The sequence below is a fragment of the Triturus cristatus genome, chromosome 4_1, assembly GCF_964204655.1.
Source record: "Triturus cristatus chromosome 4_1, aTriCri1.1, whole genome shotgun sequence".
Lineage (NCBI taxonomy): Eukaryota > Metazoa > Chordata > Amphibia > Caudata > Salamandridae > Triturus > Triturus cristatus.
Window position 1 is genome coordinate 382,368,448 of NC_140585.1, and position 22,587 is coordinate 382,391,034.

The following is a 22,587-nucleotide window of genomic DNA, read 5'->3' on the forward strand; positions in this document are numbered from 1 at the left end:
TTGATTTGTAAGGCTAGCAACTGTTACCACCAACACCAGGGCCAGAGTAGGCGGTGGCCACTTTTTTATACTGGGTGTGTGGTGTGCCTGTGGTTTTGCCTTACTTAGATTTGTTATGGATCTTAGTGAGTGCGCATAAGCTCAGCCTTGAGATTCAGGTTATAGTTTCTGTGAATGCCTTATATTTTCCAAACACTTTTAGGTTTGGATTCTCTTTTAACGCGATTGGTGTCAGACACAAGGATTACGGATAAACAGTCAAACAAGAACAGATAGTGAGCTCAACAGGTTTGTTGATAAACAAGTCTAGGTTCCAGCCTCGGGCGTGGTATTCCCCTCCGGGTCCTATCCTGAAAACTTCCGGGTTCAAGTTTCCGTCGATCCAGCATCGGTCGTCCTTTGTCCGTTTTCCTTCCTAGATGAGCACTTGCCTTCTGGTCTCCGGTTTCCCTTCTCTATGCTCCAGGCAGTCTTCCTGTTTTTGTCTCGACGTTGGGTAGGCATCTCCAGCACGCGGTGCTACATTTCTAACGCCTGTGAAAAGTCCTACGCTAATAGCGCTTTCTGCACTGAATTGATGTTCTACTGCAATCTTATTGAATGCAAACTCCGCGTCTGTGGAGATCTAGTTTTTTCTACTTTTGTTTAGTGCTGAGCATTCCTGATAGTAAGGAAATTCTCAGTAGGTCTGTCTGAAGCAAGGTAGATTGTCTACAGTTGTCATAGTGCATATCGCACTGTTCAAGATGTTTCTAAGGACAAGATTTATATCATTTCAAGTCACCATTTATTCTTAGCCCTGAACACCCCTTTGTTCACACCAGGTTCCAGAGTAAACGGAAGAAGGGAATTATTCCTATATTGCTCCGGGTTGATTGGTCCTATCGTAGAGTGGGGTGCATTGTGGGATCCTTTTCCTTCCTTTGTTTTTCCCTTCTTCCCTGGGTTACTGCTGGTACTTTGACTCTGTTGGGTGCTACTAGTGATCATGGGAAGATGGGGACCTTTTCATCCTTTGCATGGCGTTCCTGCGGAAACGTGAGCAGAATCTGACAGCCACATTTGTCTATCCACTACAGAATGCAGAACAAATCAAAACATTCACCCCCAGTCAAGAGATCTGGGTTAAATCCATCATTCTTTTGCTCACCATGCCACCCCTGTTTAGACCTGGCCATATGCAAATCAGTCTTGACCCTGTGCCTCAGGGGAACAGTCCAGCCCGAACTGCCAAGCTAGGTCCTCCCTGGACCGGAAACAAACATCCTTGGACCGGTTTCGGGGTTTCACCCTCTTCAGCCAGGATACCTTGATTCCAGTGGCACAGTGAGCCCAGGATCCACATCTGGGCATACCTGGCGCACTTAGGGCGAGAAAGCAAAAGAGACACAATTGATGGACGGAATGCAGAACAAATCAAAACATTCACCCCCAGTCAAGAGATCTGGGTTAAATCCATCATTCTTTTGCTCACCATGCCACCCCAGTTTAGACCTGGCCATATGCAAATCAGTCTTGACCCTGTGCCTCATGGGACGCGTATGCCCAGACATGGGTCCCATGCTCTCATTGCCACTGGAGTCGAGCTATCCTGGCTGATGAGGGCTGAAAGCCCAAAACTGGTCCTAGGATGCTTGTTTCCAGTCCAGGGAGGACCTGGCCTGGCAGTTCGGGCTGGACTGATCCCATTGGGCGCAGGGTCAAGACTGATTTGCATATGGCTGAGTCCAAACTAGAATGGCTTGGTAAGCAAAAAAACGATGGATTTAGGCACAGATCTCTGTGCTGGGGTGAATGTATGACATTGTTCTGCATTCTGTCCATCAATTGTTCTTTTTGCATTCCTAGAATTTCTGCTTCCAGACCCATTTGGAAGGGGAACCAGGTGTTTGCCTTGACAGAGGAGAGGTTATCCCATATAAACAGAGGAGTGGCAAACGGAGAGCTAGAGCCTCACCAGTGGAAAGAAATGGTTAACTATTGTGGTCTTAGGGCTTCTTGGAATTGTAGAGTATATGAAAGAAGTGTTTTAAAAGAAGAGTGTGGGACAAGAAAGTAGATTAGATTTGATAGGACAAGAAACATCTCTAATCTGGTGCACACAATAAGGCTAGCTCTTCATCACCAGCTCCTCAGAACATTCCTGGACCTTCCAGAAAGAGAAAGAAAGAAAGAAAGAGCTGGTGACTAGAAGCCTTCTCAAAGGACCTGAGGCTGCAGACGTGACCAGAACGAACTTTTTCAGAAGTTCGTGAAAAGTATTTCCCATCCAGAGGATCAGAACAAGGTGCTGACACTTGCCCAGAAGATTGAATCATAGGCGGGCAAGAAAACCAGGTATGTTCATGCTTTAGCTATGTTGCTGCGCTGAAAACGAGTTCTGCATGACCTTGCAGTAAAGGCATCCATCCCGTGGAGTGCTTCCCTGATGCAGCTTTCAGCCTTGCCACATTAGCAGATTTTGAGACCCAAAAAAGTGACTAAGTTTGAAGGGAAAGCCGTTGCTGTCTCAGGGCAAGACAGCAAATCTATTCCAGTGCTGAATCAACCTTGGTGGCTTCACAATCCAGCTTGCCATGCTTCCCAAAATTAACAACTTCAGCAGGAGCTCGAATGTCACTTATTAGACTTAGAAGGACCCTAGCTAGCTTCAGCCTAGGACCATGACCCTCTGAAAGAGTTTGAGCTCTTTAGAACACTAGTATTTCCCAAAAACTCTAGAATTAGACCACCTTAGAATCATTGTTGTGCTGTTCCTTCTACAATTACACTTGGCAGTGCAGCTGCAGAGTTAGTAACATTTTGTTACAGTATGTAATTTGTAAAAGAATAAGTGAGTTTTGCTCAGTAGCCTCCTATTTGATAAAGCCTTCTAGCTGCAGATGTACTACCTTATATTACTGAGGTGTCAGTCTGGATCTGGAAATTTCACGGCAGGAGCCCTGTGCCCTGGGAGGTGACGTTGGTTCATCTCTGTGCCGGGCGTTGCACGGTGCCTACATAGGTGCCACCCCAGTACGCTGACATCAGTTCTTCTCTTTCCGTGACAGTCAGCACAGATCTGTAAGAGCTGCTCCCCAGTCACTTTTTTACTGAGATTTGATGATATTTTGTCAAATCATTTTTTTGCGTATACTTACTCCTGGTGTGCTTGGGGATGTCCCCAAAGAAACCAATGTTTTTAAAATCCTGTGGTGCCTATCACATGCAGATGTCTGATGATCCCACACCTGGTTTGTTTGTGGTGCTTGGTGCGGGACCACAACTCCCAGTCCTGTGAGGACTGCTGCCCCATTAATCCAGAGGTGCTTGGGGAGTGTTCTCTGGAGCGCCGTGCTGCCTGACATAAGGCGATCCCCTCAATGCTCTTGAGTCCAGTCACACTGAAGGTCCTGGGACTGTTCGTGGAGCTGCTCCTGAGGATCGTCGTCAAAGTCCAAATCGTCAGGTAGCACAAGAAGCCCAAGAATTAGAAGTGTCCTTTGACTTCTCTGTGCCGGTCAAAGTCATCAGGGTAGGTGTGGGAATAACGGCACCATTTGAGGCCTTGCTCTTCCTCAAGCCTGTGCTTGCAAGAGGCTGCTGGCTGCAGGACATGCAGGGGTTCAGAGCAGGAGACAGGCCGGTAGTGCTGGGCTCAAAGCAGTTGTCGTCTTCTTCCTCTTCTGCAGCACGGCTCTTCGGTCCTTCTTCTTGTCACGTCGAATCTGAAGAGGCAAGGTTCAGAAGTGCCCCTAAATGCTAGATTTAGGGGTGTTGCAGAGTTGTGTGTAGGCTGGCACCAATGTGTCCCTTCCCTGGGGTGTCTACACCCCATAGTATGCCACCCTCCAGTGGGAGGGAAGCATAAGCCTCTTCTTGATTGGAGGGGTCCCACCATCTACAAGATGGTGGGGACTGAGATCTGTGCTTCACCTCACCTCCAGCACTTGAGGCGTGGGGTTGGCAAAGGTGGGCACAACTCCCTTCCTAGCTAGGTTTTCCCACTGGTTCTTGCGCCCAAAATGGGGGTCAAGACCGGTGGGAGCCACGGTGTGGTATATCTTGATTCTCCGCTCTGTTGTTAAGTGAGTAGTATCATAATTGGGTCTTTTATCACTTGAGTGCTCAGTTCTCCAAGTGATCTCCTTATCCTCCACCTCATGGATACATTTTGTACATTACGATATAAGTGCAATAGTATTCATTATTTGCAGGAATATTTGAGTAATGCCGGAGGATACAATCATAGGGTTCAGTCTATAGTAAGATTGTCGCTACGCGCTTAAGGCACGGGTAATGTGCACAATGTATCCATGATTTTTTGTCTATAGTTTTTTATCTCTCCCAGGTATAGACAGTAGTACTTTCTATAACCCATATATAAAGATGAGCAAATGGGCTCAGCGATGAAGCAGGGTGAGTACATTTGCCTACCCTTCATAAGCTACCTCGAAGGTAGCTTACTTCGATTTGGTCTTGAAGAAGGCCCACAGACCCATGAGGGCTATCAAGGGCCAAAACATGACGACCTATTAAGACCTATAATCAGACGCAGTGGGGCATTGACACTTCCACTACAGCACCACCAATTCACCATTTTAATCTTGCCGCATCCTTGGCAAATAAAAGATTTAACTGACGACAGGAGGCAATTTTAACCTCACTCTTCACAACACAACTTCGCACTTACTTTTCACAACTGTCAAAAAAACAGACAGTCTACCTCCAAGTGGAGGAAAGGAGATCACTTGGCCTTCCTTCTTTGCTCCACCTCAACTTTCCATAGAAGAGGAGAGACTTCACCTCCTGGACCCAAAATGAATGTTGTCCTTCTACCTTGATCGTACCATGAGTTTGGTGTGGGTGATCAAATGTTCATTGGGTATGTCGAGGTGAAGAAGGAAAAGGTTTTACAGAAACTAACCATCTTTCGATGGATAGTGCTCAACATAATAATCTGCTATGCCTTGGCTGAAAAGCAACCCTCTTAGGGCTTGCACCCTCGTTCCACCAGCACCAAGGCTGCAACCACTGTGTTAGCTTGTGCAGTCCCTGTCCTGGACATCTGCCAGGCATAGTTAGAATTGTTGAATTGGAAATTCACCTGGAAATGTAATTTGAAATGTAACCACTTGTCTCCAAACCACTTGTCTCCAAACATCAAACAATGAGTTCTAACAATACATACATTTGTGTCTTGAATGCGCTTTTCGTTTTGTTATATACATCTTAATTCAATCAGGCAGAAGCTTCTAATTTAGTAGATTGGGCTGTACATAAGAGAACTACTTACAGGTAGCTGGAGAGCTGCTATTAGCTCACAAGATACTTGTTGGAGAAGCCTGTTCTAAGGTAAAGAACCTGCAGCTAGAGTCTCTACCAGAGAAGGCGTTACTGAAGGTAAGTAACTTGTTTGACAGCATTATCAAATGTGGGAGGTGCTGAATACCACATTTGCGTAGACATGATTCACCCCTTGCCTCTTTCATCCAGCACCGAACAGTGCCATCCCCTTATCTCACTCTTTCAGGTTCCTTTTTTCATCCATGCTATCTTTCTTTGTCACTGTTTTTTTCCATTTTCTCTTCGTCATTCTTTCCCCCTTTTGAGTTTTTCTCTCTCTTGCTCTGGGTCATAGTCTGGTGAGCTAAAATAAGTGCTGGTTCCCAAAAATGAGTGCCAGTGGGCCCTCCTGCAACCACTGTCTCAAATTAAGCACTGCTTTGTTGCATATGCCTCTAATAGGAATAACTATATTGAAATCTAGGTATTCACTTAAGTGACACCACAACAGTGGGTAACCAAATTGGTTACCCACTGTTCTGACACCTCCCTTGTTGTCTGTTTGGTGTCACTGAGACCCCTTTATGAAGAAGATCCCCCTTATTCACAATTATTCATCTATAATTCTGTATGCGACAATCTTGTTTACAGAATTAATGGCCGTTGTCCTTATTTTTCCATGATTGTTACTTTTTTCTTAAATTATCACACCGTGTTCTCCACTATTAACGTAACTATTTCTATATGTTTACCAGACAGTTGTTCAGACGTTACCTTACAAGTGCAGATATGTAAAATACAACAGAGTGTTACTTACCTTATAAAATACACAAAAATCAGTTGAAGTAGAAAATTTAACATGAGTTATGGCAGAGAAACTACTAATCACCATCACCATTTTCTAAATCATTTTCAGCAAGTTTTTGCCTCGCCGAGCAAACATCCAATGGACAGCAAAGGAGAGGAATCTAAGATCAGCTATCCCAACATATTCTACATGATCGACAATTTCGAAGAGGTGAGCAAGCCTTGATTGCCTTAACAGTGGGCTGTCTTCCTGCTGAAACTGTTAAAATGATGCAGCAGAACCAAAACATTTATGGATGCGATAGAATTGGGTCGTGAACATGCATAACTTAGTTACTCCTTTTGGTGGCTTTGTTTTGTAGCAATTAAGCAGTTAAAATACCTCTTGTTCATCTCTTCTGAGTTGAGAGGTAATCCCAATTCGTCTTTAAATTGGAGTTACCAGCTGAATCGGGAGTACGGGGTTATAGCAACAATGCACTCCTGCCGATTTGTTTTTACCCCATGGATGTTTCACAAGGATGTTTCACAAGGTTTAATCAGTGGTTCTTCCACTATGGTGGATGAGCGGCTCTTCCGCAGCCCCTGCCAGCAAAGGCAGACTGAAAATAAAATGATTATCATTTTATTTTTCATCCGTCCGAGTCTCGTGGGTAGGGCCATAGCACTGCAGCAGGGTGAGGGAAGTGTTGGGTTCTGCTGTCAGTGTGCATGACGGTTTGGCCGGCCATCTTAGGATGGCCAACCCGTCATGCGCACTGACTTCTCTCCAACCCAGCTGCCTTGTTGGTTGGAGAGACCAGGAGACACAGGCTCCCAGCTCCTGATGGAGCGCAAAACCAGTGCACTCCGTCTAATCCCGATGCTGCTCTCATGGTGAGAGTAGTGTCTGGATTGGCTGCAGGGAACTGTGGGAGCCTGTGCCCAGAAGAGCGGCGAGGAGAAGTGCGCCAAGCGTCAGGTAAGTGTTTTCTTTTCTTTGTTTGTTTGTTACTGTGCATATCTTTCTAATCACTGTCTCCTGGCTGCAACATTAAGAAGTGACACAACAAAGACAAATGATGCCACTGGTAGTATGAGAGAGCCTGAGCAAGTGCCAACATCCTCACTTATTGTGTGATTACACCATTGATGAGAACTAACTTGAAGGAGCAAGATATGAATGCCACTGGGACAGACTGGAGTAATGACTGAATCGACCTGAGGCAGAGGACTAGATGGGGCAGCCATACGTGGAACAAGCTGACGTCCAACTGAACCAGAAAAGAGAGAACAAGTAAGAATTGGGAACTACTAAGGCAAAACAGCAACAGTAATGAGTGGCACAAACGTCGCTGTAGCAAGACACAGCAGCAATATAAGAACAATAATCTAGGAAAATCCACGATTTATCACATTACAATGAGAGGGTACAATTGTCAAGTTCAAAGCCTGACGAGAACAAGGGACATCATATGTTCAGCTGGCTTAAGGTAGAAGAGACTGAAGGGAGTCACTTGAGACCAGTCGGCGGCCTGAGGATGTACTCTAGCCAGTGAAGAAGACGCAAAGGTCATGGCTTCACAAGCGGATTGAGCTTAGAAGGAGGAGGTGTCATTGCCCACAGTTGCCATGGGTAACCTGACCCTGCAGGCATAGATGGAACAAGAAAAGGAATTGTAAGGACTCTTTGAGAAACAAGATCTGAGTAGCAATGACCCTAGCAGAGAAAGCATGATGTATGCTGCTGAAGGGCTCGATAGTGCTGTGGGTCTAGATGGTGGCCGCTATGCGCCTCATGAAGTGCATTAATGACCTTAAGGAAAGGAAGGGTGCTGATAAGGTGGACTTTCGTTCACACCTGATGAGGGACAGCTTTTTGTCTGGTAGTTTGAGTGCACAAGAGACAATGTGCACAGTTAAACCGAGGAAGAAGGGATGCAAGAAGATTTTCAAAATGTACCTGTAAATTCCAGATTGTGAGACTGTAGGAACTAGGTTCCAAGAAAGTGTGTTTGCAGGCTGGTGCATGAGAATGGTATTGTTGAGGGAAATACCCATTGCACAGGGTGCTTGGTGAAGCAACAAGGTAAGATAGACAGACCAAAGGGAAGCAGCGGAACAGCCCCATCTGCCGTCTACTGTGGTACTCCAGACACAGCTGATGGTCTGGGCAGATTGAGATTGAAAAATAGGCATCCTTGAAATCACACCTGACTAACCAGTCCGTGGGAAGAAGGGTGTACTATCCATACAAGACCCAATGATCTTGAGTTTGAAGGTTGATGACGGGTAAAGGACCTTCTCCTTTTTGCAAATGAGGAAGATCAAGCTCCCATTTGTGGGAATTATTGCAGTTTTCTGCTCCATGTTTAAAACCTCCTGATCCACTCGGATGGATTCCTCTGGCCCAAAGGGAATGGGGTTTGGTCTGTGGGACTGTAGCCCAAAGCTTATTTTGTTACTTGAACTGTCTGCAGGACCCAAGGGTTGGAGGTAATGGTGAACCAAACTAGGAGGTATAAAGTAACACACCTGCCAGTGAGGGGCAGAGTGGAAAGATGGCTTACCTTGATTAGGTGCCAGGAGGTTTGGCTGTTTGAAAACACGGCTGATGCCTCTGAAAGTCCGAGGACGCCTTGGAAACAAGGTGGGTGTGCTGGAGCTACAGGTGAGTTCCAAGCACCCTCAGAAAGACCGTCGGACAGAGATGCAGCCTAGGAAGCAGCTGGACGAATACCCCTGTGATAGCCTGCTGTGGAAAAAAAGATGGGGCTTGTGGAAAATATGCTTCATGTTTGCTTGGCTTTAACCAGTGAGGTCAACATAGAGACAAATCTGGACAGGGATTAGATGAATTTGTTTTCGAGCAGGTGCCCCTTAGTAGGAATCAAAGATAGGCTCGGAAGAAAGTTTGCCAAGCTTGGGGTCCAGGTGCAGCAGCATCTTTCCTAATGCTGCACTGCTATCTCTTCCAGCGGGGTGAGATGATTGATGACACCCCTTTAGCACACCATGTCAATTGCCATCTTCAGCTGGTGCTGCAAAATCAGGATTGGAAGCATGGGAAGTCATTGCTAATTACTTCCTCAGAAGCTAGCATAGGTACCCTGTCCTTCTTCAAGGTGTGCTGAATGTGCTTCAGAATTAGTTGTTGGATGCAGAGGAAGAGCCTAGTCCACATTGCCCCTAATGGTCGTCCCGGACTTTTGGTTTGTTTTTTGTTACATTTTTTAATCCAGTGCCTTGAGACCCTCTCAGGTGATTTAAAGCACTACATAAATGATTGACTGATAGAATCAGAAGGCCTCTCAAAACTCTCACAGGTTGGATATTGTGAAAGAGAAAACAAGCCTTGCCAGACACCCAAGCCTGTCTGGTATACTATGCCACCCTTTTTCTTCCTTTCTTTCTTTTTATTATTCTGTAGAACTCAGGAACTGGAGTTAGGCCAGATGGAGGAAGCTACCTTTCGAATAGTGTTCATGTTTACAGTAGATGAATAGTACATAAGGAAGGGAGAACAACGGAGAGTACCTTCGCGTCTGAAGAGGCCAGTAACAAAGTAACCATTGAAGCGTCGATTGCTAGGCAACTAAGAAAGTAGATGTTTGGCAAACCATGTGATAGACACAAGCAACTTGGTGGCCATTTGGATTAGGAAAAGGCCAGAAAGGATGTGCAAAGACAACTTTTGTAATGGTGAGTAGAGGTGAGAGTGAGGGTGGCGCCAAAGAGAGCAGCCCACAGTACCTGGGATTGAAAAATGCCACAGGCTCAAAACAGTGAAAAGTACACAGCAAAACGGAAAAGTCGCTCAAGATTGTGGGCTGAGAGTCTAAGAATGGGGGAACATGAGGACCAGGAAAGGGAAGTTAAGAGAGGTGGAAGGGTGACAGCAAAGAAAAGCACATTTGAAGAAAAGTTAATAAAATGGAAATAGGTGTTGGAAAGAAGTACTCGACAAAGTAAGATAAAAATGTACTTCTTAATTCAGTCCTGAGTGAACGACTCAGGAGAAACCTTCTTACAAGCTAGGAACTTAATGACTGTTCCTCTTCAAAACTACACATTCTACTTTAGATTCTTGACTCATACCTCGAGACAAGAATCTAATGCCATAACACATCCCCTTTCTTACTTAACAATTACAGAAATGAAAACATATATACATGATATAAAATGATACGTATAATGACCTAATAAACTAAACATCCATTACTAGAACAAAGTATTAACCACTAGAACAAGGATTTCACTAAGACAATACAATACATTTCTACTAGTTCCCATATATAACATTACCTCCTTCTATTACATATATCAACTATGCAACATACTCAAGAACAAATTCCTCCAAGTACATAGGTTTCTATACCACATTTCAACTCTTACTGACCGTTTCCTTATGTTCTGTTACACCTCTACTACTTCTCTGACACTCAGCACATCCTACTTTTTACTTCATCATTTTCACTTGCCCTCATATCTTCACACTCATTCCTACTCTTCAACATGCCTTCACCTTCTATTTCTTCAATTTCCAACCACTCAAATCTCTTCTCCTTGTCCACCTGCCGAGATTCCACTTTACTCTTACATTTAGCCATCCTCCTCATGTGCCAGACCCGGCCATCACTTAATCTAGCTCCATTTACAAAAACTTCTTCCACCTTCCAAGGATCTTACAACATTCTCTCATCCTTTCTCCCTTTTATCGGCCTCTTTACATACACCATTTCTTCAACTTGTACCTCCACATCCTTGGCACCGGTTTTAACATCACTAGACGTTTTGTACTTAATTTGTTCCTCCACATTTTTTCTCACAATCTCTGGTGACCATTGAACCTGCTTAGATTGTTCCATCCAACCCTGAGTGTCCTTGGTAAAAGGTACTCTGCCTCGCATTACCTTAAAAGGACTATATCCAGTCACACGAGTCGTTATACGAAATGAAACACCCAAACCATTTTCTTCACCATCATCATCCAGTCTTTCCCTCTGATACTCGTCATCTGAAGTGCACCCTTAATCATGCCGTTGAACCTCTCCACCTCACCATTACTTTCTGGATGATAAACTGGCGTAAGTTTATGTTCCACCCCATTAATCTGTAAGAACGATTGTAGCTCCACACTCTGAAATTGCAGGCCATTGTCAGTAATGATTTTCTTGGATAAATCTTCCCTTTAAAACAAATGATCCAAAAACTTCACCACTCTTCCTGCACTTACTGCATCCCCCACAACTATTTCAGGCCATATAGAAAAATAATCCATGGCCACTATGACAAACTTACAACTTCCCTCTTCAATAACTGCAGGGCCCATAATATCCACACCAGTAGTCTCCCATGTCATCTTGGGACACTCCACCGGAATCATTGGTGGCCTTAAAGTAACTTGGGATTTGTCAGAACATTCACACTCGAATAACTTCATTACTACATGTTCAACATCACAATCTTATTCCAGACCACCAATACTTGTCCTCGCTACCTTCTTGCTCTTAACAATTTCTAAATAACCCTCATTGCACTGTTTCACAATTTTACAATGTAAACTCTGAGGTGGAATAATTATATTACCTCTCTAAATTCTCCTTCCATACAGATAATTCTTCCCACACTGTCCAAAACATACAGCAATCTTTTTCCAAAAGCCTTTTTAACTTCCATACTCTTTTACATTCTGTAATGTAAAATTTTCATTCCTTGCTCCACTCGTCTGTAGACACTGCATTTTTTTCTTCTTCATCCATCCAGGCTACTTTCCAATGTTCCTTTCCATTCCCACACTCCACACCTAAAGGTATAGTAAGACTATTTAAGCAATCTGCCTCTTTATTTTTCACTCCTGGTACATATTGCACCCTATAATTTTAGTCAATTAATCTTATAGATAACCTTGCAATTCTAGTTGTGGCAGTAAGTAGCCCTTCAGGCGTCAACAATTTGGTTAAAGGTTTGTTGCCACATCTCCCCAACACATTCAAGCCCCACACAAAGCTTCTGAAATGCTCCAAACCCCATACTATATCCAACACTTCCCTTTCCACCACAGAGTAACGTTCTTCAGCTGGAGAAAGGGCCCTTGATGCAAACGCCACTGTGGTTTGTTTGTTTTCTTCATTTTTTTTAATTCAAAATGGCTCCAATGCCTTTCACACTGGCATCAGTAGTAATAATACATTTGAAATTTGGGTCAAATCCATGTAAAGGATTTTCCTTACACAATTGATCCTTTATAGAAGCAAACTCCCCTCTCAATTGTTCTGACCATTTAAACTTGACCCTATTCTTTAAAAGCTGTCTCATTCCATACTCTCTGAAAAGCAGTCCACACATTTAGAATAACATTTTCTTAAACCAGTAAACAACCTTAGTTCTTCTTTGTTCTTAGGTTCTGAAGCATCCTTAATAACTTCCAACAGAACCTTTTCTGGTCTTGTGTCTACATCACTTACTTCATGGCCCAAATACTCCAGAATATGAACCTTAAATTTACACTTATCAAACTCTGCAGACAACTCATTCCTTTTCAAGGTAGAAAGTACTGATCTTAAACGATCCTAGTGTTTAGATTCATCCTTGCCCATAATAAGAATATCATCCTGAAAGAATAATACTCCTTTTTCCCCCTTGAAGAGCTCATGCATAAGTTTCAGGAATACCCTCGGCCGCTGAAGCTAAGCCAAACAGCATCCTTACAAATCTATAGCATCCTGAAGGCGTCATAAATGTAGTTACATTTTTACTCTCTGAATGCAACCTAACTTTGTGGTACGCTGACTTAAAGTACACCAATGAAAACCACTTCATACCTCTTGTCATGGACGACATATTGTTATCTTTTGGTAGAGGAAATCTTTCTACCACAATATTCTCATTTAGATTTCTCAGATCAACACATAAACGTATATTCCTATTGGGTTTTCTTGCAACCGCTATGGGAGCAATCCAATCAATCGTCTCCGCGCTTTCAATTATCCCTTCACTCCACAATCTATTCATTTCCAAATCCACTTCCTCCCTTACACTGTAGGATAAATTCCTAATTTTGTGAACTTTAGGTTTTGCATCTCTATTTAGAACAATTTTATGTACAAATTGTTTCAATAGTCCCACCTTTCCAGAGAACACTTCCAGAAACTCTTCCATGAATTCCTCTTTTTCCCCCAACACTTGTTTCTCACTGTTGGGGTTGAGGAATATATTAAGTGCCCTCTGGTCTATCCACCCTAACACTGAAGGTTGTTCTTCAGCAACATATAATTTCTCCATAGCCAATCTGTCCGTGAATTCAAATTCCAGTTCTCTGTACCCCACCATAGGAATTGGTTCCCAAGTGAAACTTTCAGGAGAAATATTTGTTTTGTGGAGATGTGAACCCAGCACTTTTTCAAATGTATTTGTCCACAAAGCCCAATTTACTATAGTGTACGGAGAACTTGAGTCTGCCACTATTAAGCGTGGAACCCTCCCAACTTGATCTCGCAGGCAGGTTTATTCCTATTGCTTTTAGACAGGCTTTCTACAATATCTGTGTCGATTTTTTTATTTAATTTCAATACTTAACACACATTCCTTCCTGCAGTTTCCCATTTCCTCTTCCGTCGTATGTTCTGAGTCAGAACTACTATCGCCATTCACCATCTTTACTCTTCCTTCTCTATTTTCACTTCTACACACCTTAGAAAATGCACCTTAATGCCACAAGTGGAACGTTTCTGATTTACTGCCGGACACCACTTGCTAAAGGCTAAGTGTTCATCACTCCCACAGCTATAGCATCTTCTGACAGAATGTTGTTCTCAGATGGAAAAGAGCTCGTCTTTCCTTTACCCACTCCTTTGGGCCCAGTATTTGATTTCCTCTTAGAAAGATGTTATTCACTTCCCTGCAAACTCCTCTTTTTCCCACCTTAACTCTAGTTACCAACTCATTAGAAGCTCAAAACAAAGAGCTCTCCAGTGCCACCTTGGCACATATTCCTTTTTTTTACCAACGTAACTACTTCATTCAAGGTAGAATCTGCATGTGCCCACAATCTCTCCTGAACATGTTCACTATTAACATGATGGTGTGGGCAAGTGTGTGTTCTGTTGCAGCAATTTCGTACTACTAATGTATTTCGTTTTTGGATTTTACTTTTACATTTTGATACCATAATATTTATTTTACCTGGAAGGGCCTGTGAAAACAAATGAAACGAGAGATTGGGTGACCACCTGGCATCAAGGCAAATCGTGGGTAGTGACAGTGAAAATTCAGGACAGAGAGTCAAATTTCAGTGCCAAATTAATTTCAGGACAAAAGGTCAATTTTATGGACACATCTGACATGGTCAGGCAGTAATATAAAAGTAAGTAAACAGACAGCGGACAGAAGTACGACTCAAAATCGGTTTTTAATGCTATGGTTTGTGCAGCAAATAACAGTACTTTGCCACTTTGGCATTTTACCCGTGCCTGCAGACTAGGGGACTGCTTTCAGTGTAGGGTGGACTGCAATAACCCAGCAACGCCACAGTTGCCCCATTCTTGCCACGACTCCGGCAAACTGCAGCTGGTTTGAACATTTTTGACAGGGCTGGTTCTAGGGTAGCAGATGAGCTGACACTTAATTTCATGCTAACCCTTGCCTGATCTGAATTCATTCGCAATGACTTTGGGCAACAGCACATTAATGCTTGTATTCCATTTTTTAACATGGTGGCTGCAATATGTTACCAATAAGGTTGGATCACAAAAAAAAATAGAAAAGTAAATTGGGCAATATCTGATATTGTTTTTAGTTTGCGTGTAGAGAAAATTTAAACTAAACATTTACGCAAATGTGCTCCATAATCAAACTAGAGATATTTCTATCATAGAATGTGGCTCACATATGCAGATATAGCCAAAATTATGGACTTGGGAAGTGATTTGAACCAGTTCACTGCTGCAGACAAAAATATTTGCTCTGTTTGCTATCACCAGTGCACCATATTCAACATTTTCTTGATGACTGCTGTCTTTGAGCAAGTACCTGCAGTAAGCTGTTTTGTGCCTCACCTGGGCATCATTGTGAGAAATTGCAAACATTTTCCGGCCACCTTGCTATCTGCACTGATGCTCTGTGAGCAAAGCTGAAAACATGGGTGCGTCTGCAAAATATTCGGGCACATAGCCGAAGTATTTCGTATGTTCACCCAATGAGATGCTCCGCTGCCTAAAACTACTAGGGCAAAACAAGGATTTGCACCGGGTTCTTTCATATGGCAATTCATGTGTCTTTATACATGCAGCTATACGTGTATGCCAATGCTGCTTGGCGTCAATGTAACTACCCACATCCAAGGGCATCATTCAGAGGTTGACATTAGTGCAGATCCATGAGCAGTTACTTTTGTGCTTGTTTTTGCACTAGTTCAAAATAAGAGTTGAGAGATAATTGTGCTAACTCATTTTAGCTAAATACTAAATGCCAGAACTGCTGAGAAAAGCTGTAATATCCAGTGCTGTCTGAACAGTGCAACTGCCAAGCTCCATTGTTTATGGAAAAAAGTCAAATGTAGTAGAAAAATGGTAATCCCGGCATGCAATTTTTATTTGCACCATGGAATTATTGTGTCCGACTAAACCAACAACGTATAAAGTACCTTGCAGGGGGGGTTTATGAGTTTTGAGCTTGCCTTTGAGGATGTGTGTGTTTGTATAGAGTTGTGTGTGTGTGATATATATATATATATATATATATATATATATATATATATATTCATTCCCCAAAAGAAGTCACCTTGCTTTGAGAACGCCAACACAGTTTGAGGAAAATCCCTTCTTTATTTCAGGTATGCCAAACAGCGCGTTACTCCTCCATGGCAAAAAAGCGCCATACGCGTTTCGGGCATCGGCCCTTGATCACTGGCATGCACACAGATCCCCACAGCTGCTCGTACTTATATCATAGTCTCGGCCCTTAGTCGCCAGTGCATTGTGGGTTAGAGAGTTCATTACCATACTAGATTTTTCCTCCAAAGTGATAGCAGCCGGTACTGTGTCCATTTTAAAATCTATCCCAAGTGGTCTTGCATGGAGGAAAACTACATTGTCTCGCAAAATATCCACGCCCACAATAGATGGACCTCAAACTCCACAAAACTCAAATGTCGGGTCCGTGGCCAGCAGAAGCAAGGTGACTTCTTTTTAGGGATATATATTGTTAGACCTGGCACCATTGGCGTGGGTCTCCCTTTCATTTTTTGCTGTTGCCTCATGTGTTTTTGCTGGTTATAGATGCTTTGGGCACTGTGCCACTGCTGTTCAGTACCACAGTGCAAGTGCTCCCTATGGGAAATTGATGTATGGATTAGTGACTCCATGATTGGCTTTATTGGTTTACAGCTTGTAAAGTGTGTCTCAGGTCTGCCACCGCAGAGCCTGTGTGCAGTCTGGTACTGCCATGCTGACTGGGCAAGTGCACCCACTTGCCAGTCCCTAAACCTTTCCTTTTATACATATTAGTCACCCCTATGGTAGGCCCAAGGGCAGGGTGCATTGTAGGTAAAAGGTGGGACATGCCCTGGTGTGTGTGGCATGCCCTAATAATGAATTACAGCCATTTCCGTTTTTCACTATTGCAAGGCTATCTGTTCTCCATAGGCCAGAATGGGCAGTTTGATTATTACATTTTATAATCCTAACTGACTCAGGGAACATGGTAGAAATTCGAGTTTAGTATGTCTGAACTCCGAATGATAAAATACATCTTGTAGTGAAGTTGGTTTTAACATTCTGTGTTTGAAAATACCACTTTTAGAAAGTAGGTATTTTCTTGTCTAACCATTCAAACCTGCCTCTGCTAGGCTGTGTATTCCTTGTCTGGAGTTTGAGTGAAAGGGCTGGGGGATTCCAAGAGACAGGGTGAGTCAGCCCAGTGGTGAATAGAGAGATCTGCATCTAGATGGGAGGGAGGAGTTGTTCCTGGGACCTGAATAGGGCTGGGCCTTCCCTCCACAATCCTGGCTCCACCTCCTGTGGTGTGTCTGATGTCCCTGTCCTGCACTGTGAAAGGAAAGTAGGAGACATGTCAACAAAGTGCTCCAGGACTGACCGGAACTGGTTTGGACTAGGCAAAGGCCTCTCTGCCTTCAGAGAACAAAGGAAAAAGGAGTATAAATATTGGGACCCAGACCCAAGAAATTTAGATCACTTCTGGGAATCAAGACAAACCTTTGCTGAGGCGAAGAACCAGGAAGCTGAAGGAGGAGACTACCCCTGTGCTGTGTGTTTGGGGGTTGGCCTGCAGTGGTTGTTTCATTACCAAAGAGAGGAGAAAAGGACTGAGTGTGCTTTCTATCAACTTGAAGAAGAATCTCCAAGGGCTTGAACTAGAGCTTGCCTCCTGCCTGAAGTCTCAGGGATACAAGACTTCACCAACCAGCTCCCCCCTGAATTCCCTTGCTGGGAATTGAAGTGCCTGCTGTTTTGCTGGGCCTTCTGAGAGACTGTGTGTCGCTGGGAGCTGGAAGCGTGACGCAACAATGAGAAGTGAGCCGCCGTTGTCCTCATCGCATCGCTGAAGCGCGGCGCATCGCCGGAGAAGCGGGATGCTGCCACAGAGGTCATCGTCGCATCACTGGAGAAGTGCGTTGCAGGGCCTGTCGCGGCTCCAAAGATCATCGAGACGCCGTCGGGCGTGCACGCATCACACCAACGTTGTCGCATCGCAACCAAGACGCCATTTTGTCGCATCGCACCGGAGAAGACTATCGCATCGAGGTGCCAGCGTTTCACATTGCACCGGAGAGCAGTAAGAAACAGACGCATCAACTCCCCACACAGTAAGGAAGCGAGCATCAATTCCCCTGCGCAGCAGTAAGGAACCAACGCATCCACTCCCCTGCGTGTAAGGAACCGACGCCTCACCTTCCCAGCAACCCTTTTGTTTTCTTTGCGCTACGCATCTAAGGTACATTGAGAGTAAAGTGTTGCATTTACAACTTGAGAGAACTGAGCTATTTTATAACATTTGAGAGACTATTTTTGACTACAGTATTGTGGATTTTTATCGTTTGGTTTTGTGTTAAGTCTATATAAAAATACTTATTTTTATAATACAACCTGTGTGGTGTCCATTTGTAGTGTTGTCACTGCATTAGTGTATGTGTTCACAAATGCTTTACACACTACCTCTGAGATAAGCCTGCCTGCTCGTGCCAAGGTACCAAGGGGGGTGAGCAGGGGTTATTGAGAGAGAGAGAGAGAGAGAGAGAGAGAAAGAGAGAGGGATATAGGTTTCACTAGTGGAGTTAGGGTCAGTGACTACTAATCCAAGCTGCCAATATACTGTCTTCTCTCCTGTTGTGAAATAAACATCTTCAAAGAGGAGTGGAAACGCATGTTATGCCACTTTTGAAGGAAAACTTTGAAAAGTAATTCCTCAGGTAGTGGCATTCATGGATGCCTAATGTTCTTGTCAGTTAGCCACTCGTGCAGTTATTGTCCAACCTCCGGGGCAGCAGCTCTTAAAAGGCTGAATGGGCTCCTTCAGAGTGCGAGTTCCTTCTCCTTCTTTTCGCTGCAGAGGCCTCACATGCCCAATACCTCTAGGACTGTCTTATGTCACAATCCTCCATTGGCAAGCAATCCTGCTGCTTGAAGGTTGACTTAAAGGCAGGCACTGGAAGGAAGCCAAGTCTACATTTGCTATGTAAAGAATGACAAACAGAGAGCCGAAGGAAGACCTATGTTACCTGATTATACTCATGCTTTCAAGGCTCCACCTTTTTCTCATTAGCAGTGCAACAACAGGCACGTACAGGTGACAAATAAACAAACATTGGCCATGTCACAGCACTTATGTAATTACGGACAAATGGTGTCCGTAAAAGAAACAATAGCGGTCAACAAATTACACGCTTATATAATGGATGGTCTATAAAAACAATGGTCGATGGATACCCTTATTCATTTAATTTCATAAGGCTTTATTCGGAGCAAAAGACAAGTCCATAAAAGCACAGCATAACAAGACAACAGTATAAAACAACAGTCAAAAGCAGGAGATACAACAGTTTAAAAAGGTTAAAAAAGCATACTTTTCCTTGCATTAATTGATTTAAGGAGAAAGGTAGCCGTATAAAAACAAACGTCGGGGTGTTGTAAGTTAAAAAGCAAGCTCATGCAGTCTCGTATTGTCCTGACTCCAAATTTAGCAAACAGGGGTTTCAAATAAGCAATCCGCAGGTATTTGTACAGATGACAGAGCAAAAGAAAGTGCACAGTGTTTTGGGGGGTGGTATTGTCACACGGACAAGGGCCAGCGGGATGTAAATGCTGAGAGGGGAAAGCAACAAGGTTGTGGACTACTCCGGTTCTAAGTCTAGCCAACACAAACCGATGTGCCTTTCAGGTCACTTGTGACAAATACGGTTGGAAACCCACAAATTCATTTAAATCATGATAAAGAACACAGGATGAGAGTTCAGAGCTATTTGATGCCTCCTGGTGGAAAGCTGTGCTTAAGTGTTAATGTTAAAGATCTCACGAAAATTATCCACAATATACTTTAACCATGGGATCTTTAAATGATGGTCCAAAGAGAGGCAATCAGAAATAATGGCTCTGCACAATGAGGTCTCTTCTTTTATCCAAATGGAACGCCATAGCATCAGTGGCCTAAGGTGGATCAAGTCGGCAAGATGGTAAATACCCAGTTCATTGTGCACTAAAGCATTAGAAACAGAGCTTGGCAGGGACAAAAGTCTCTTCAAGAATACATTCTCCTCAACCTGAAGAGACCCTGCCGGGGCGTGGCCCCAAATGCCCGCTCCGTACAAGGCAATCGAGACACAACGGGACTGAAAAATGTTAAGCATGTCATGGACCCGCCCGTCTCCCAGTTTCGTAGCCATTGTAAAAATTCCATGAGCACTCCTCGCCATCTTAGCCCGGACATTCTTATGTTCATTGGCCCAAATGTTATTATTTGAAAAAGTGACCCCCAAGTACGAAAAATTGTCAACGGCCTGGACCTTCTGTCCCTCTATAAAAAATGAGAACTGTTTCTTTCTGTTCCTTCGCCCGCATTCCATAACATAGGTTTTAGATTTATTTAACACTAACTTCCTGCTTTTAATGAATTGCGAAAAGCCGTCCATCAGCCGTTGAAGGCCGTTTGGGGTGCGTGAAATTAGGACCGCGTCATCCGCGTAAAGTAACACAGGAACGTTGTCCTCATTAATTTTGGGAGCATCCACTGCCAGAGATTTGAGAAAAGAATCAATCTCATTGATGAAAAGGGTAAAAAGCAGTGGGGCCAACACACATCCCTGTCTAATTCCACGCCCGATCTGAAACTTAGTTGTACATTCCCCGTTGGAACCGTAACGGACACAAGCACGTAGTTTGGCATAAAGACGTGCTAGAAAGAACACAATGCCCTCGGGTGCCCCAATTTCAATTAGCTTTGCCCAGAGAATGCCATGGTCCACCAGGTCGAAGGCACTACTCATATCCGCAAAGCAGAGATAAATAGTGCCGGTCTTTGCCAAGGTATATTTACCGATGAGCAGGTTTAAATTTAGACACTGCTCAATCGTACCACGACCCTTCCTGAACCCAAACTGGCTCTCTGCTAGAATGCCATTATCCTCCGCCCATTCTTCCAACCTTACTAGAAGCACTCTACTCATTACTTTTACGGAAGAATCCAACAAGGAGATTGGACGATAGTTCTTAACGTCCCCTCGGTTTCCTTTCTTAAATATTGGGATTAGGATGGATTCTTCCCAGGTAGGGGGCACCTCATTACGGACTGCTGCGTTGAAAATATTAGTTAACAAAGGCCCCCATACTTCAGGGACCAATTTATAAACATCGATTGGTACCCCGTCTGGACCCTGTGCTTTTCCTCCTTTACTGACCCTTATGCTATCTAAAACCTCTTGGACGGTGATATTCAGTGGCGTATGCGGCCACCTATCCCCTATATCCCTGGATGCACTGTCCGAATCAAAGATTTTAGAAAAATGAGAGACCCACTCTTCCTTCATAACGTTGGAAGTTAATTCAGGGATTTTATCATCTTTGAGGAATGGGGAATTAACTGTTTTCCAAAACAGGGTACAATTATTCAATTCAGCAGCCAGGGTCAAATTGTCCCATGCCTCCTGTTGGAGTTCCAATTTCCTCCATTTAAGGGTTTCTTTGTATCTGGCTCTAAGATCTACAACCAAACCCTTATCTCTTGGCGTAGCTGATAAAGCTGACTTTAGTTCCTTTAGGGCCAGTGTACAAGCTGAATTGAACCACCCCCGCAGGCATTCCTCCTTATACTTGAGTGTACTAGTAAGCTTAGAGTCAATGACCGCATCAATACCAATAAAATACTCAATAGAGCCAGTGGTACCTTGATTGTCTTCTAAGATCCCTGTAATACCTGCCAGGCAACTAGTGATGATTGAATCAGACATGATTTCAGCCTTATCCCCCTTCCACCTGAGTCTGGTGCCATTAGGGCGCACAGCCTCAATGTTGTTAACAATACACCCCGGAATGTGGGTCCCTTTGTTTTCCCATAGCATGGCCTCTACTATCAGGCAATTGTGGTCACTAAGCTGAATGTCTATAACTTTAGGTGCCATAGTACAGGCCTCAAGGCTCGAGGAGATACAAATAAAATCAATAACAGAATTCGCTCCCCGGCCTGTGAAAGTTGGGCAAATCTCCTCCTGTTCATTTTTCTCGTTAACCATAATATACATGTTATATGAGTCAAGGAGACTGTTTAAGGCATCTCCATAATAGTTATGTTGAAAATGGGGGACTCCATCTCCATGACAGTCCACCGCCCCACATACATTGACATCTGGGAGTGGGCAGGTAGTGGCGTTAAAGTCCCCTGCCATGAACAAATCAAAGATTACATTGGAATCCTTAAGGATGTCATCCAATGCACTTGATAGTGCTCTAACCACCTGATCCCTAGTATCATCAAAAACGTTGTTATAAAAATTTATTAAGAGAATATTCCTACCTCCTGTTTTGTGCAGCCATAAAATCTGGGAATGAACCCCAACTTGTACGTATTTTTTGACCAGCAGAGGAGTTTGGACAGAAATCAAAATCAAAAGGCCCCCCTTAGCTCTACCTGATAGGGAACCGGTAGCAGGTAGCTGGTAAGAGACAAAACCATTATATCCTTTAAAGTCCCTACACCAGGTTTCCTGTAAACAGATAATATCAAAGAGAGCTAAACATTCAGTCCAACCCAGACAATCTGATTTGGACCTGATACCCGCAATATTCCAACTGGCAATATAACAGCTGGAAAAACCAGAGACACCTGACCCCATAAGAGAACAGTTACTACCCTGCTGGAAAATAGCGATGTTAGAAGTATCCGATAATAACTCCGGGCAACCTACTGGATCACCCTCCTTGCCCATAGGCGTACAATCTACAGTTGTCCCAGAAATGTTAACCATAGGCCCTGATATACAAACACTTTGACCCATACCAGACGAGACCTGTCTCTCCGAGATTTCTGGGG

The 22,587-nt window shown here is 43.7% G+C and overlaps 1 protein-coding gene across 2 annotated transcripts in view; it reads left to right on the top strand.

The window, feature by feature from the left end:
* The window catches only part of KIAA0930 (KIAA0930 ortholog), a 518,594-nt gene that overhangs the window by 370,167 nt on the left and 125,840 nt on the right, over window positions 1–22,587 (top strand). For both annotated transcript variants that reach the window (XM_085652434.1, XM_085652436.1), the window contains one exon: window positions 6,182–6,283. In XM_085652434.1, the coding sequence (XP_085508560.1) occupies window positions 6,182–6,283 (102 nt within the window). The remainder of the gene's footprint in view (window positions 1–6,181; window positions 6,284–22,587) is intronic.